The sequence below is a fragment of the Spinacia oleracea genome, chromosome 3, assembly GCF_020520425.1.
Source record: "Spinacia oleracea cultivar Varoflay chromosome 3, BTI_SOV_V1, whole genome shotgun sequence".
NCBI lineage: Eukaryota > Viridiplantae > Streptophyta > Magnoliopsida > Caryophyllales > Amaranthaceae > Spinacia > Spinacia oleracea.
Genome location: NC_079489.1, coordinates 54,519,814 through 54,536,267, shown reverse-complemented (window position 1 = coordinate 54,536,267; position 16,454 = coordinate 54,519,814). Strand labels below are relative to the sequence as shown.

The 16,454-nt window shown below is 32.8% G+C and overlaps 1 protein-coding gene across 1 annotated transcript in view; it reads right to left on the bottom strand.

Moving 5' to 3' along the window:
- The window catches only part of LOC110802391 (uncharacterized), a 29,563-nt gene extending 28,139 nt beyond the window's left edge, over positions 1–1,424 (bottom strand). The window contains exons 1-2 of the mRNA XM_022007839.2: positions 1,066–1,424; positions 808–941 (exon numbers count right to left, since the gene is read on the bottom strand). Of these exons, the coding sequence (XP_021863531.1) occupies positions 808–941; positions 1,066–1,293 (362 nt within the window). The 5' untranslated portion in view covers positions 1,294–1,424. The remainder of the gene's footprint in view (positions 1–807; positions 942–1,065) is intronic.
- Between the last annotated feature and the right edge of the window lie 15,030 nt (positions 1,425–16,454).

Genomic DNA, 16,454 nt, shown 5'->3' with positions numbered 1-16,454 from the left:
AGAGGCCAAAATTCAAAGTCCTTTTAAGCATTCTCGTTTAGGCCAGCAAAAAAAGCACTAGAAAGTATGTGGTTAACATTTCACAACAGCTTCCAGACAAATTTAGTAAGAAAGATATTGATAGTTCACTGACGATGATATTGGCAATGCATGAACTACATACAAATAGGAGATGGAGGAATTCTATTCAGCAACTATGCCGCTGGGAAATTTGTCACTGTTTCTTTTTCTACGATCAAGCGTTGCTAACTTGATTTGGCAGCTCAAATATATAATACTTTGGAAATGGGCAATCCATTTCATAGAAGTCCTTCTCTGAAAGGAATCTGGTAACCTTGGAGTTTAGAGATTAACTTGGCATTCTGTCCAGTAATTCTATCTACCAAGTACCGACGTCTTAAGAATAAACAACATTGCAAAATCTGACCTTCTTCAATTTCACTCAAAGTCTATAGTGCCAGTACCACGCCAAGGTGAAACAGAGCTCTCTATGAACTTGAAACCTGGCATATCTGTGATTTATGTTCGGAATTCAGGGTTCCCTTCAATCGTGGACAATGTTAAAGAAGTGAACAAGAGTACTTTCTAGTACTCACAAAGTTCTGCTCATGAACCAATATTCAAAACCGAAAAGGCTAAAAAAATCAACGGTATTGACCGATTTAAAATTGAACCAGAATAAGAAAGCCAGTTCCAAATAATTTCTCTAAACCTAAAAACCAAATAGAATAAATAAATCAAAACATACACAATAACAAAATCTGAGAAATGCAAGATAATAAGAACGGTGGGGAAAAGGTTGTATACCCAGAACACAGAGTGGTTTCATCTTTAGCCCACTCCTGCCACATTTTGGGCGATAAAGGAAAAATTGCGCTCATCGATTCCCTAGCAAGCCTGAGTTTATCAATCTCCCCCGTTTTCCTAAGCAATTGTATATACTGCAAACAACAGCCAAACAAAATTAGTACTCCACAGAAAGTTTCAAAAAAAAAACTGACTCTGTTAGCAAAATTTGAAAAACTATTGAGAAATGAAAATACAAATCCTGAAATTGGATTGTACCTGAATATGAGCATCGTAGTTGGAGGGATTGCGAGAGAGGTCAGATTCTAGGGTTTTGAGCTCCTCCGCTTGTTGAGCTTCGTTGTCGGAATCGGAGTCTTCGGAGTCCGAACCGTCGGAAGGTGCTGTAGCATCTAGAGTGTTCTTCTGTTCTTCATCGTCATTGGGATTGAGTTCTTCAAGATTTTCTGACATCACTGTCTGCTCCGCTTCCATGGGTTCCGCCATCTTCAGCGGGGGGGAGAGGGAGAGGGAGAGGGAGAGAAGTGCAAGTGTGCACAGCGGAAGTGGCGAGTTAGAGCTACCAGGGATTGGACTGTTTGGACCGCTGCCAAGGCAGATAAATTCACATGAAAATAGTTCTAATTTTTTTGTTTTTTTATTCTTTTTTTGTTGTAAGCTTCAAAATACTTTCAGCAATTTTTGTATAACACCATCTATCTATCTATCTATCTATCTATATTCTATATAATATACTACTAAATATAAGTGAAGAGGGGAGGGGTATTTCGGTAACACCACTTTTGGTGTCCCCCTAAGATAAGACTAAATTACCCTCTAAAATTCCACAATTAAATTCAATGAAAAAGCTAATTATTTATTGATTTAAAAATCTGATTATTTATTGATTTTAAAAACTGAAAAGCAATAACAAATCAGGAAAGTTTTTTATGCCAGCATTCTGGGCTAATTCCCATACATGTAAAATTTAATGGTATAATATTTGGAGATCTTTGACTTTCTATAAAATTAGAAAACTATTATGACATTTATTTTCCATAAGAATGGTAAGATATGATTATGTAGAAAAGACTATAAGAGTATAGTTGCACGTAGTATGTACAAGATTTTTGCTTACGCCCATACATCAATATTAAGTAAAAATACAATTTTAAGTTTTTAATAATTTTGTATGCATCGCGTGCATATATGATATATATCTCTATTTTATAAGAAAATTTATGAAAAATGGCATTTTGGTCCTCCTATGAAATAGACAATAATACCCTTAATAAGTTTTAATTTAATTTAATTATAATAATTCTAAAAACTGATAATTAATGTCATACTGTAAAAAAAATGAAATTTCAATGCACGTGGCAACCTAAAGTCAACAATAATTAAATTTAATTCCTATACCAAACATGAAAACAATTATTAAGGCAGTTAAAAAATTGGAATTAATCCCTTCAATCTTACAATTTTTTTTATTACCAAATTAAACTTAGTCTTACCCTTAATCATACCCTAATTTTATATGGTTATACAAGCACTTTGTGCCAAAAAAAAACGCAAAACAAACGAACAAGTAAAAAACACAATCTTTTACGTTTATTTTAGTTAATTTTTTATTACATTAATTCCTAAATAGATTTTATTACATATAAATTTGTATATTTTTTCTTTATTTTTAAATAAATTTTCTTACATGTTTTAGAAAATGTACATACTTTTAAGAATGTGTAGTATGTAGGACTGTGTTTTAATTAACAAATTAGAGAAGAAAGTCATTGAAGTATTATTTTAATTCATTATGATCAAACTTTAGTTTAATAACTTAGCACTTAAGTGTCCACATAAATATCGATAATACAATTATAAAATTGTTAAAAAATTTTATAAAACGTTAAAATATACTTGCATATATATCAACTTATATTTTTAAAAATATCTGCACGCATTGCGTGCATAGAATACTAGTAATATACTACTAAAAGAGAGGAAATCAATGTGGTGATGACAAATGTCACTCATTGATTGGCCTCTCTTTTAAAATAATTAAAATATTTTTTTTCTAACTATCTCTCAATAAAAATCTATTACGGACTACATAATACAGAGTATCCATATAATATACTAGGCAAATTTGCTAAAAATGACCTTGTATAACCCAAATTTTGCGAGAAAGGACCTTATATAACTTTTTTTGTGAAAGCACACCTTAATGTATTTTTTTTTTGCGAGAATGGACCTTATATAATATTTTTTTTGTGAAATCACACCTTAACGTAATTTTGTTTTGCGAAAGACAACCAAAAGTAAGTTTTCGGCATTGACTGGGCTTTTTCGGCCATTGATTTGCACGTGAGAAGCACGTGTGGCTTTATTTTGCTAACCACACCCAATTTTCCTCCAAAATTCTAAGCTTTAAAACCTAAAAGTTGAAAAAAAAAATCGAAATAAAATAAAGTTTGAAATTCAAGACTCGGGAAAATCATTGTCTTTAGCCAACTTAAGACACACGTGTTGCTCACGTGCAAGTGAATGGCCGGAAAATCTCAGTCAATGCCGAAAATTTCCCTTAGGTCCTTTCTCGCAAAATAATTTACATTAAGGTGTGATTTCACAAAAAAAAATTATATAAGGTGCTTTCTCGTAAAATTTGAATTGTAAAAGGTCCTTTTTAGCAAATTTGCCAATATACTAAAAGAGAGGAAATCAATGTGATGATAACAAATGTCACTCCATGATTCGCCTCTCTTTTAATATAAAAAATAATTAAAAATATTAGTCAAAATTTGTTTGTTTTATTTAAGGAAAAATATGCACAAAGAAAATATTATTGATTGGCAATATAAATATTATTGTGTTGATAATAAACATCCTAAAAATATATCATAAAAATGTAACTTACTAAGATTTTCATTTTTAAAGATTCTTATAATTATGTATAAATAGTTTAATACACAATACGTTATTTTCCCCTCAAACTCCAAATCTATTACATGGTGCTGACAAGTGTTGTTTTTTATTTGATTATCTTATAATATAAAAAATTATACTAAAAGAGTGGAAATCAATGTAGTGATGACAAATATCACTCATTGATTCACCTCTCCTTTAATATAAATAATTAAACTTAACAATAATTTATAACATCAAATATTTTACAGCCGTATAATCTCACGCAAATAGTATATTTCGAAAATATGGGCCGAGAATCGTAATATCAAATGGTTCATTGTTTTTTACCAAATATAATATGCATAACTAACACTTATTAAAGGTTCTACCACGTTAGTTATGAATATATAAAAAAATTACTAATAACTTTCCTATTATAATTTTTGCTTATTTACTTAATTATTCTAATCAAACAAAAGAATTGTCAAATACTCTAGAATAGAGTTTTAAAATTCAAAATTGTCTTAAAAAAAAAAAAGTTGAGGCTAGGGGTGGGTTTCAGGCGGGTGTGGATACACGGGGGAGGGTGATGAAGAGGGGATGCATTTTCTTTTGCACCTCTCAAAACGGGGATTGGAAGGGATGAAAATCATTCCTATCATTGATGGAGGGGGTATGGATGAGAATAATAGACGGGTGCGGATGTGCAGGCTAAAAGTTGATTATTTATCGAATATAGGGATGTTAAATTGTTAAATTGGGACAAAGCCAATAACTAACTTTATAAGGGTTAAGAATTTAAAATCGGTAATGGGATTAAACGGGTTATGGGTTGTAAACGATTCCAATCAAACGAGTTACGAGTTGTAAATGGTTCCAATTAAGCGGGTTACGGGTTAAAACAGTTCGGGTTGTCAATGGGTTTTCCTCGGGTTCAACGGTTCGGATTGAAGCGGATTGGGTTATTAACGGGTTTCAGATCCATTCGGTTTTGGTTGTTGCTGGAATGGTTTGTTATCGGGTTTCAAATCTAATTGGGTTAATATTTTTCGGTCGGTTCGGGTTGAATATAATCGGATCTGGTTTTGGGTTCCAGCTCGCGAGTTATTAACGGTCTGGGTTCTAAGCGATCGAACCAACCCAACGAGTTCAACGGTTCAGGTTTAGAATTGACATCTCTCATAGTATAGGATGATAACTGATTTTTATACCTAATATGAAATCATGGGTAATGCGTGAAAAAGAATAAAATAATCTACGTATTTTTCTATATATGTTTCTTTTTTCTAAATTAATTTAACTTTGCACTTAAAGTTAAAATATATAAACCGTGCATCGCACGGGTCCTATACTAGTTGGAAGCTAAGAGAGCTGCACACGAGTTTAGCGGAGTGTTAGGAATTGTTCTCTAATTCCCATACTATAGCATGTGTTTGTGCTAATGCAAAGGATAACTTTACTTGTATACTTTAAAATTCTACTAAATAAATTTATTCATTTCAAAGTTATATCCCCGTCAAAAAAAAAAATCTATTCATTAGGATTTTACTTTTTTTTGTAATTTGTGGGAGATCGTATGTATAATGGAGACTAAAAGTATATTATTACTTCCCAATTGTGTATTATTTGTACATTTCATTCTTTTTATTTTTTATAGTCTGCTACATATGTACGGTGTTGTATTTTTTTTTTAGGTTTATTTCATAAACTATATTATTTCTTTCCTGCTGCTGATTTTTTACGCTTATTTCAGAAACTTTGACTTTAATTAAATTAGATTATAATTTTAAGATATGAAAATTTGATAAATTTAGTTATTAAATTATTATTTTAATGAAATCTCCTTTTATGCTTTTCTCTTTTTTTCATGCTTGATTGGTGTGTGATTGAAGATATGAATTTATAGTTTCCTTTTGAAAAGGGTATGATGTGGCATATCTGAAAGGGAGTATGGGGGGTATGCTCATCTCTCATGAAAATTCTAAGCAGCGCGTCTCCTGTGAGACCAGTCACACCATCAACTTGATGGTGTGACGAGCGCGAAACCAATAGCGTACCTTCCCTAAAACTATAAAAAAAAAAAAGTAATGGATCTAAACTATAGAAGTAACATACCTAAACTAAAAAAGTACCTCCTTTAAAATTATATATATAAAAAAAGTAACATGTCTAAATTATAGAAGTAACATACCTAAACTAAAAATGTACCTCCCCTAAAACTATTTCGTATAAAAAAAAGTAACATATCTAAACTATAGAAGTAACATACCTAAACTAAAAAAGTACCTCATCTAAAATTATAAAATTAAAAAAAAAAAAAAAAACATGTCTAAACTATAGAAGTAATACATAAACTAAAAACGTACCTCCCCTAAAACTAATCCATATAAAAAAAAGTAACATGTCTAAACTATAGAAGTAACATACCTAAACTAAAAAGGTACCTCCCCTAAAACTACTCCGTATAAAAAAAAGTAACATGTCTAAACTATAGAAGTAACATACCTAAACTAAAAAAATACCTCCTCTAAAATTATTAAAAAAAAGTAACATGTCTAAACTATAGAAGTAACATACCTAAACTAAGAAGGTATCTCCCCTAAAACTACTCTGTATAAAAAAAGTACTCCGTAACATGTATAAACTCTATAAGTAACATACCTAAACTAAAAAAAGTACTTCCTCTAAAATTATATATATAAAAAAGTAACATGTCTAAACTATAGAAGTAACATACCTAAACTAAGAAGGTATCTCCCCTAAAACTACTCCGTATAAAAAAAGTAACATGTATAAACTATAGAAGTAACATACAACTAAAAAAAGTACCTCCTCCAAAATTATAAAAAAAAGTAACATGTCTAAACTATAGAAGTAACATACCTAAATTCGCAAGTGTGAATTGATCTCACCATCAGTTGATGGTGAGGACAGTCTCATATAAGAATTTGGGAATTCTAAGATAGTCATCATAAAAGGACCATGGTAGTGGAATTAATATGGACCACATAAATTGATTTTCTTTTATCTTTTTTTTATTTTCTTTTATCTTTATTTTTTTATCCAAAAATCATTTGGGAAATATGAAAATCAATATATTTATTTTTGTGAAAATCAATAAATAATTTCCAAAAATAATTAACTTTTGAGTTTTGTTAATTTATGGGTTAAGGTTCAATTCTCTCTCCTCTCCTTCTCCTATGCCGGCGCCGGAAAACTCACCAGCGTAACCATATTGAAGCGCGTTGTCACCATCTCCTGCCCCCGACATCCACTCCCCTTCTCAACTCTCTCAGTACACCATTCCATGATTTCCATCATCTTCAACCTCTGCTCATACTCCAGGAAAAAAAAAATTGAATGGCGATGGTTGTCAACGAGAGCTGCAACGTTTCCGAACGCAGATTAATTTGATGATAAGGAGAAATGGTTGTCGAAGTTTGGTTAAGAATTGTTAAAAAAAATGGTTTCTCAATTTTTCAGATCAGTGTTGCAAATTTATGTTTTAGATCTAGAAATTTTGTTGACAGTGTACTTTGTAATGTTGTTTGGTTGAATTCGAAGTTACACATTGACAGTTTGGGTGCATGTAAGCTATTGGGGGTCCGAGGAAAAAGATGCTGAAAATTGTGTTTTGGGTTTGAAGGAAGAATACGATAAACAGTAGTTGAATTTAGAATTAATTCCTGGACGTGGCTATTACCAAACTTGAGTGACAACCCCTGATTATAGTATTGTCTATGAATATTTGTGGCCACTACCAACGCAGAATGATGATTAAAAAACCAGTACGGTAGTTCAAATAGGCCATTACCAAATATATTTATCGTCATTACCGAACATATAAGATGAAGTATAATAGTCTAGTAGCTGAGTGAAATTACCAAATAGCTAGGTGTAGAAGTTAGGACACTTATCAAACTTCTAAGAGAACAAACAAGTACATCATATATATTCAAAAGATTACGAATTAAGAGATAAAACACAAACAAAAATATATATTATTAGGGTAACATAAAAAACAACAAAAAACACAAAATATAGAGGCAACATATATAGCTCAACTTGGCTGCCTCTAGATAATTAAAACAGGGATGCAGAAAACAGGAAATAAAACTACCAACAAGGGTGTAGAAAATAGGAAATAAAACTAGAACATGAAACAGAGGCTGCATCATCATCCATGGAAGCACCATCAGCTTCACCACCATCACTGCATGGACGAGACGTTCAAACAAGATTGTACATATTGTTAAAACCGGCTGAAACTATTTCATATGTCCTAATGCTCTCATGCACCATCGTTTCCGCGTTGATTCCAGCTGTTGTTGCTATATCAGCAGTCTAATGAGCACCTCTAAATAGACGAGCATCTATCCTCGTAGCCATCCATGCATAAATCCCAATCGGAGCTACCATATTAGAAGGGTAATGTGTTCTACCATGCCCTGCCAACTCATTGTAACACCCCGACAATTCTCTCTTTTCTAAAATAACCTTTTAATATAAAACGTAGAGAATTATCAAGGCATTATCGCCCGTGTGAAAACGTATCGACTTATTCAGAATTTTGCAGCGGAAAACATAAAAATAACTTTAGGTTTATAAATAATCAACTACAGAGTTAATCCCAAAACCAATCAACGAAAATAAAGTCAATGTAGCTAGTTCAACAAATTTAAAGTCCAATTAAACAAACCCAAGTCAACTTAGAAAATCAAAACTAAATACAAGCTCTCTAATCCCGATCCCAATCATGCATCATCTTCAAACCTGCAGATGGACAATGCTTATTGATCCTTAGAGACTGCTCACCAAAATGGGTCATCACATGATCAATAAGGCATAGCCATGATCAACACACACAACAAAGCACGTAATCAGCAAAGCCGAGTACTACATACTAAATCAATAATAGTCCTAACATGATTCTATTAAACGAACAATCGTAACATGATATTAATAAAGCATAGGTAAGGACAACCGAAACATATTAACTTGAATACCACACTTAACTAAACTAGACTAGGCTGGACTAGACTTTTATAACATTAATATTATTTTAATTGAAATAGTCAATGGACCGAGTTGTCCAACCAGAAGTCTTCACTAAGGAAGACGAGGTACGGGCGCGACTCCGTAACCTCAGTGACCTGCGATATCGAGGAACTTTTGAATAAAATAGAACACAGTGATCAATCCGGTCCCAGAAAAGGCCATGGGCTACCACCATGAACCCCAACTCCTGTTTGTCCGTCACTTCAAACGTGCATAGTCTAAAGCTATTGTTATTCAGTTTCACTTTACATGATTTACCAATTAATACTTTGTTATGACTCATCAATCACATAAATCATGTAATCAACAAATATTCACAATTGTTTTTATCTTGGAATAAAGTAAGCAATCACAAAATTATCAATCAAGAACTCATTCCAATTAATTCAACCTTTCCTTTAACAATGGTCAACCCCTTTATATAGGTATAAAGTTTCAACTTACTAAACAAGGTCCTCGGCCCTCATAAAGTAGTGAAATTCTAAAAGGGAACAACGATCAATCGATCTAAACCAATATATATAAAATAATATAATGTTCCCAACCGACATGCTTGCATCAAACATCCATGCTAACATGTTATAGTTCTCATAATAAAATCTATGTTCAACATGTTCGTCCAACAGCATTAAACATGTAAATTTCAACATAACCAAGTTCATAGACATGTTAAACATGTTCGTCCAACAACATTAAACATGTAAATTTCAACATAACCAAGTTCATAGACATGTTCAACATGGTTTCCATAATAGCACACATCCACAAGCACACAGGTATGTACGTACCTTGTGTAAACAAACTGCGATACCACTTTAATAATTCAAAAGTCGCCTAAAGAGAATTATCCGCCTAAAATAAACAACAAAGATTCCCAATCAACTTCTAATAATTTACAGCAACAATAAAGTATTCTAAATACATCCTAAACATATTTAGAACCTTCCCCAATATCAAAACTCAGATATTTAATCTCCTAGCATAACAATTATTGAATTAATCATTGAAATTTGTTGAAAACTCTTCAAAGCATCATACTTTAAATTTCCAGCAATATAAACTCGTTTAAAACTTCCCCAACATCAAATTATCATGCTTAGAGTATAAAAATAATAGTTTAAATCATTCCTAATCATTCTACAGTGATTTAAAACCATTAAAAACTTAGAATTCCCGCTTTTATTAATTCAAATTCTCGTTTCAATTAATTTATGAAATCTGAAATTTAATAATTTAATTATGCAAACATTAAAATCTGAAATTCGTAAATAACTCATAAAAATCATAAATTTAATTCAATCAAAACATAAATTAAAAAACTATAATTAAAACATTTAATTAACTTAGGGTTTAAGAAATTTAACCAAATAAGAAAGAGATAAGTGCTGGCCGACGGACAAGGGCGGCGGCAGCAGGCAGGGAGGTGCGTCTACGGAGGCTAGACATGTCTAAACTATGAATGGCGATGGTTGTCAACGAGAGCACACAGGTATGTACGTACCTAGTCAACGAGAGCACACAGGTATGCACACAAGCACACAGGTATGTACGTACCTTGTGTAAACAAACTGCGATACCACTTTAATAATTCAAAAGTCGCCTAAAGAGAATTATCCGCCTAAAATAAACAACAAAGATTCCCAATCAACTTCTAATAATTTACAGCAACAATAAAGTATTCTAAATACATCCTAAACATATTTAGAACCTTCCCCAATATCAAAACTCAGATATTTAATCTCCTAGCATAACAATTATTGAATTAATCATTGAAATTCGTTGAAAACTCTTCAAAGCATCATACTTTAAATTTCCAGCAATATAAACTCGTTTAAAACTTCCCCAACATCAAATTATCATGCTTAGAGTATAAAAATAATAGTTTTAATCATTCCTAATCATTCTACAGTGATTTAAAACCATTAAAAACTTAGAATTCCCGCTTTTATTAATTCAAATTCTCGTTTCAATTAATTTATGAAATCTGAAATTTAATAATTTAATTATGCAAACATTAAAATCTGAAATTCGTAAATAACTCATAAAAATCATAAATTTAATTCAATCAAAACATAAATTAAAAAACTATAATTAAAACATTTAATTAACTTAGGGTTTAAGAAATTTAACCAAATAAGAAAGAGATAAGTGCTGGCCGACGGACAAGGGCGGCGGCAGCAGGCAGGGAGGTGCGTCTACGGAGGCTAGACACCGCAGATGGTGGCGTAGGTGGGTGGCAGCTGCGTTGGTTGCTTACGAAAGGAGGAAGCCCATCAGCAAGCAAAAGGCGAAAAGAGAAGGGACGAACGAGAGGGAGAGAGAAGGGTGAGGCTCGTCGGCGGCAGGGCAGCGCGATAGGGGAACTGGGCGGTGGTGCGGTGACTGTGGTGGCTGTGCAAGAAAACATAACCAACTATTAAGGAGGAGAGAAAAACGAAAGGGAAAAAGAAAGAATAAGAGAAGGAGGAGAAGAGAGAAGGAGTACCAGAACGACGGAGGAGGGAGGAACGCCGGCGGTGGTCAGGCGGCTAAAGGTGACGGCCCAGAGGTTCACGTGAAGCTGAAGCAAGGAGGAGGTTTGAGAGGTTTCACGTGAAACAACTGTAATCCCCCGTAATTTAATACATTTTATTAATATATTTTAACGTATAGTTAATTATATTTAAATAGAATTTACAAATTTTAGAAATAAATATATAATTAAAGTATATTTATTTTATTACATTTTGAATATTTTTAACGATTTACGAAATCAAAAGTAATTTTAGAATTTCATGTTGAAAAGAAATCGGATTACGAAAATCGATTGAACTTAGAAAACGATCCTAATCGATTTTGGATTGAAATCCTAAAACTAAATCCTAATTCTAGCCCAATTGGCAAAGCCCAAACAATAAAACCCAAAACTCCCCTCATCCCTTCTCTACTTCCCATTCACGTGAAGAAACAAAAAAAAACAAAAAAAACCAAAACCAAAACCCTCTCCTTGCTTCAGTTTCATGTGAACTGTGTTGTTGCCCCTCTCCTTGCTTCAGCGCCGCCGTCAACCATATCGCCTGACTGCCGCCTGCACCACCTTCGCCGTCGGTGTCTCCTCCTTCGTCCGGTAATCCCCCCTCCTCTCTTATATCTTTCGGTCTTCTTTCCCTTCTCTCCCTGTTCGTTCCTCCTCCTTAACCGTTACTTTGGTCTTCGCACAACAACCACCGCGAGTCTTCCTTGCCGCCAACACAGCCGCTGTGAAGTACACGGTAGTCTCCTCCCTTCTTCTCTCAGTCGTTTTTCCTTTTCTTTTTCTCATTCGTTTTTCTTTTTTCTCACGTTATTTCGTTTCTTGCCTTCCTCCTTTTTCGGTTTTTCCACAGCCGCCGCCGAGTCGTGAAACCACTCCTTCGCTGCCGCCGAGCAGTTCTTCCGCTGCCAGCCGCACCTCACATCGCCTGCCACCTTCGTCATCCCTTTATTGTTGGTTAATTCTTGAAAACCTAAAGCTAATCTAATTTTAATTATATGTTATTAATTTAATCTATGTTGGACTGAATTAAATTTATGACTTTTATGACTTATTTATGAATTTCAAATTGTAATGTTGCATAATTAAATTATTGATTTTCAGATTTCACAAATTGATTGAAACGAGATTTTGAATTAATCAAAGCGGGAATTTTAAGTTTTAATGGTTTTAAATTATAGTAAGAATGATTAGGAATGAGTAAAACTATTATTTTTATACTCTAAGCATGATAATTTGATCTTTGCAAAGTTTTTAAACGAGTTTATATTGCTGAAAATTAAAGTATGATGTTTGCAAAGAGTTTTCAACGAATTTCAATCAGTAATTCAATAATTATTATGCTAGGAAATCAAATACTCAAGTATTGATATTGGGGAAGGTTCTAAATATGTTTAGGATTTATTTAGAATGCTTTATTATGGTTGAGAACGATTAGAAATTGATTGGGAATATTTGTTGGTTGTTTTAGGAGGAGAATTCTCTTTAGGCGACTTTTGAAAGTGTTAAAGTGGCCTATCAGTTTGTTTACACAAGGTACGTACATACCTGTGTGCTTGGAGATGTGTGTTATGGTTGAAACCATGTTGAATTGTCGATGAACTTGGGTATGTTGAAATTTACATGTTTAATATTGTTGGATGAACATGTTGAACATATATTTCGTTATGAGAATTATAACATGTTAGTATGGATGATTGATGCAAACATGTTGGTTGGGAACACTAGATTATTTTATATATATATTGATTCAGATCGTTTGACCGTTGTTCCCTTTTAGCTTTTCACTACTTTATGAGGGTCGTGGACCTTGTTTAGTAAGTTGAAACCTTATACCCATATAAAGGGGTTGATCATTATTAAAGGAAAGGTTGAATTTAATTGGAATGAGTCTTGATTGATACCTTTGTGATCACTTACTTAATTTCAAGATAAAAACAGTTGTCAATTATTGTTGATTGTATGACTTATGTGATTGTTGAGTCATAACAGAGTTTTAATTTGTAAATCATGTAAAGTGAAACTGAGTAGCAATAGCTTTAGATTGTGCACGTCTGAAGTGACGGACAATCAGGAGTTGGGGTCATGGGTCGCCTATGGCTTTTTCTGGGTCGGATTGGTCACCGGTTCTATTTTAGTCAAAAGTTCCTCGATATCGCAGGTCATTGGGGTTACGGAGTCGCGCCCGTAACTCGTCTTCTTTAGTGAAGGCTTCTAGTAGACAACTCAGTCCATTGATTATTTCAATTAAGATAATGTTAATGATACAAGGGTCTAGTTCAGTCAAATATAGTCTTCAAGTCAATATGTCTTGTTTATCCTCACTTATGTTTTATTAGTATCATGTTAGGGTTGTTCGTTTAATAGAATCATGTTAGGATTATTATTGTTTTAGTATGTAGTACTCAACTTTGCTGATTACGTGCTTTGTTTGTGTGTGTTGATCATGGCTATGCCTTATTGATCCTGTGATGACCCATTTTGGTGAGCAGTCTCTAAGGATCAATAAGCGTTGTCCATCTACAGGTTTGAAGATGATGCATCATTGGGATCGGGATTAGAGAGCTTGTATTTATTTTGTTTTGCCAAGTGACTTGGGTTTGTTAATTTGGACTTTAAACTTGTCGTACTATTTACATTTCCTTATTTTCTTTGATTGGTTTTTGGGATTAAATTTGTAATCGATTATTTATAAACCTAAAAGTTAGTTTTATATTTTCCGCTGCAAAATTCTGAATAAGCCGTTACGTTTTCACACGAGCGATAATACTTTGATAATTCTCTATAGTTATATTTATAAAAAGGGTTATTTTAGAAAAAGGAGAATTGTCGGGGTGTTACAACAACAATACGTGATTTTTCTTCTTTGGTGTGGGTTTGAGGGTTTTGCTTTTCCACGTGAAATTGAAGGAGAGGAGAGACTTATGGGTTTATCTTTCTTGGGCTTCACCAATTTGGGCTAGGATTAGAATTAACTTTGTTTGAATCCAAAACGGTTAGGATTGTTTTCCAAATTCAATCGAACGTGTTTTGGTAATTCGAATTCTTTTCAACATAAAAATTCTAAAATTATTTTTGATATCATAAACTGTTAGAATATTTAAAATGTAATTAAATAAAATAAATATACATTAATTATATATTTATTACAAAATTTCGTAAGTTCTATTAAAATATAAATAAATATAGGTTAAAATATATTAATAAAATTTATAAATGTGCTGGGGATTACACTCATACTGTCTAGCCAGCCGTGCAGCAGACTCAAAATGTTCTTGGCGCCCCCCAAAATCAACGAAGGCATATCCCAAGAAACCAGACCCGTCCCATTGTCCCCTCACCTTGGTTACCCTGAACCCAAGGCCGATGAGTTCATGTTTCAGCCAAGAAAGACTTCTGCTTGTTGGCTTCCCTCTGATGAACTCTATCGGCAAGTTTTTCATGACAATTGTGTAAGGATGAAAATACGGAACATTGGAAGCCATTTCTGTCTAGAATAAGAGGGGAAAGGAAAGAAAATATGGATGGTTGCTTGAAATGAGAAAGAAAGGGAAGTGATGGATTTTGGAAATAGAAAACAGACATCTATTTATAAAGGTGTTATCAACTTATCATGCATTGGGTTCTGCTTTCATGGTAGTTACCTGGGTAATTTACCACGATTTGAATACATGCATGGTAATCACCAATGTATTTTCATACTTTAGTCTCCCAACAATACCTGACTTCTTTTGAAAAAAAGCACTGGAAATCTATTTAAAGTCTTCAACAAGGACTTTTATTGAATTGAATGGTCATATCCCACTGTTTCCATGCTTGGCAGGTACCTGAATCATATGTCATTGATTGAATGAATGGTAGGTACCTAGGTCTTGTAGCCTTGCATTGTTTCGTTTCCCAATAACTAAGTCAGAAGCATTGAAAAGTTTCAAAGCATGACATTTTCAGCTAGGAATCTGAGTGGTATTTTTTTAAGTCACAATGTTCACTAATGTAACTATACATAATAACAGTAACCAAATAAAACTAGGCCCGCTGGCAGTGGTTACATGTATTTATCAAGACCATCACTGTTGGAACAATGGCATATAGTATCAATTACTAAATGTTTATCCTCGGTTGTATCTAGAGTGTAGTACTGGCCTATGCAAAATACAAATACTACCCAAAACAATCGAAACGTAAGTCTGTAACGTTGGAATTATATTTAAAATTCACTACCAAAATAAAATTATAATATAATAATAACCATTTGATGCATATTACATTGTTACCTCCGTTTAAAAATGATCTTGACGGCTGTTATTTGAAAAAATATTAAGACAAACGAGAACTAGAGTGTCACTAGATAGGTGAATAAAAAAAATATTGATAAATTTAGATAAACGTGTACTACATGCGGGGTGGTGGTAGAAAAAAATGAATAAAGTGAGATAACATGAGAAAAACATATACGTGTTGTGGGGAAGAAGGAGAAGATGGTTAATTTCCATGTTCATAAATAAAACAAATCATAAACATTATGAAACGGACTAAAACGATTAGTAATTTTGAAATGGAGATATTATTTGTTAAAATAATAAAATAATTTTTTTTTCTCAAAATAAAAAGTATGAGTTTTCTATATTAGTATTATAAATTGGTGAACATGTGTGAGTAATTACCAACTATTCACATGGATGGATAACACCATATTTGTATACCAATTGGTCATTACCGACTTATGTCTCGGTAGTTACCTTTCAAAAAACATGGTTCTATATTTAAGTTATTATCTTTAAGTAATGACCAAGATAATTCTCGGTAGTATGATAAGTCTCAAAGTGAAAAGGTAAATTTTGTGGTAGTTGGGTATGAGATTTAGTTAAAGTATTTTCAGTGGTCATTACCGAGTAATGGGTTAGTAGTTGCCGTCGGAAAAACATGGTTCTAAATTTAAGTTATTATTTGTAAGTAAGGACCAAAATATCTCTCGGTAGTGACCCACGTAATAAGTCTCAAATTGGAAAGGTAAATTTTGTGGTAGTTGATGAGTGACATTTATGTCACTCCTAGGGGTAGTTTTTAGGTACTTTTCTAGGTTGTTTTCTTATATTTTAGTCTATTATTATCCCTTTTAGCATTTATTTCTTATTTTATTATTTTATAGTTTAACTAATATTTTTATCGATTTTAATTAATTTTTAGGACTTAT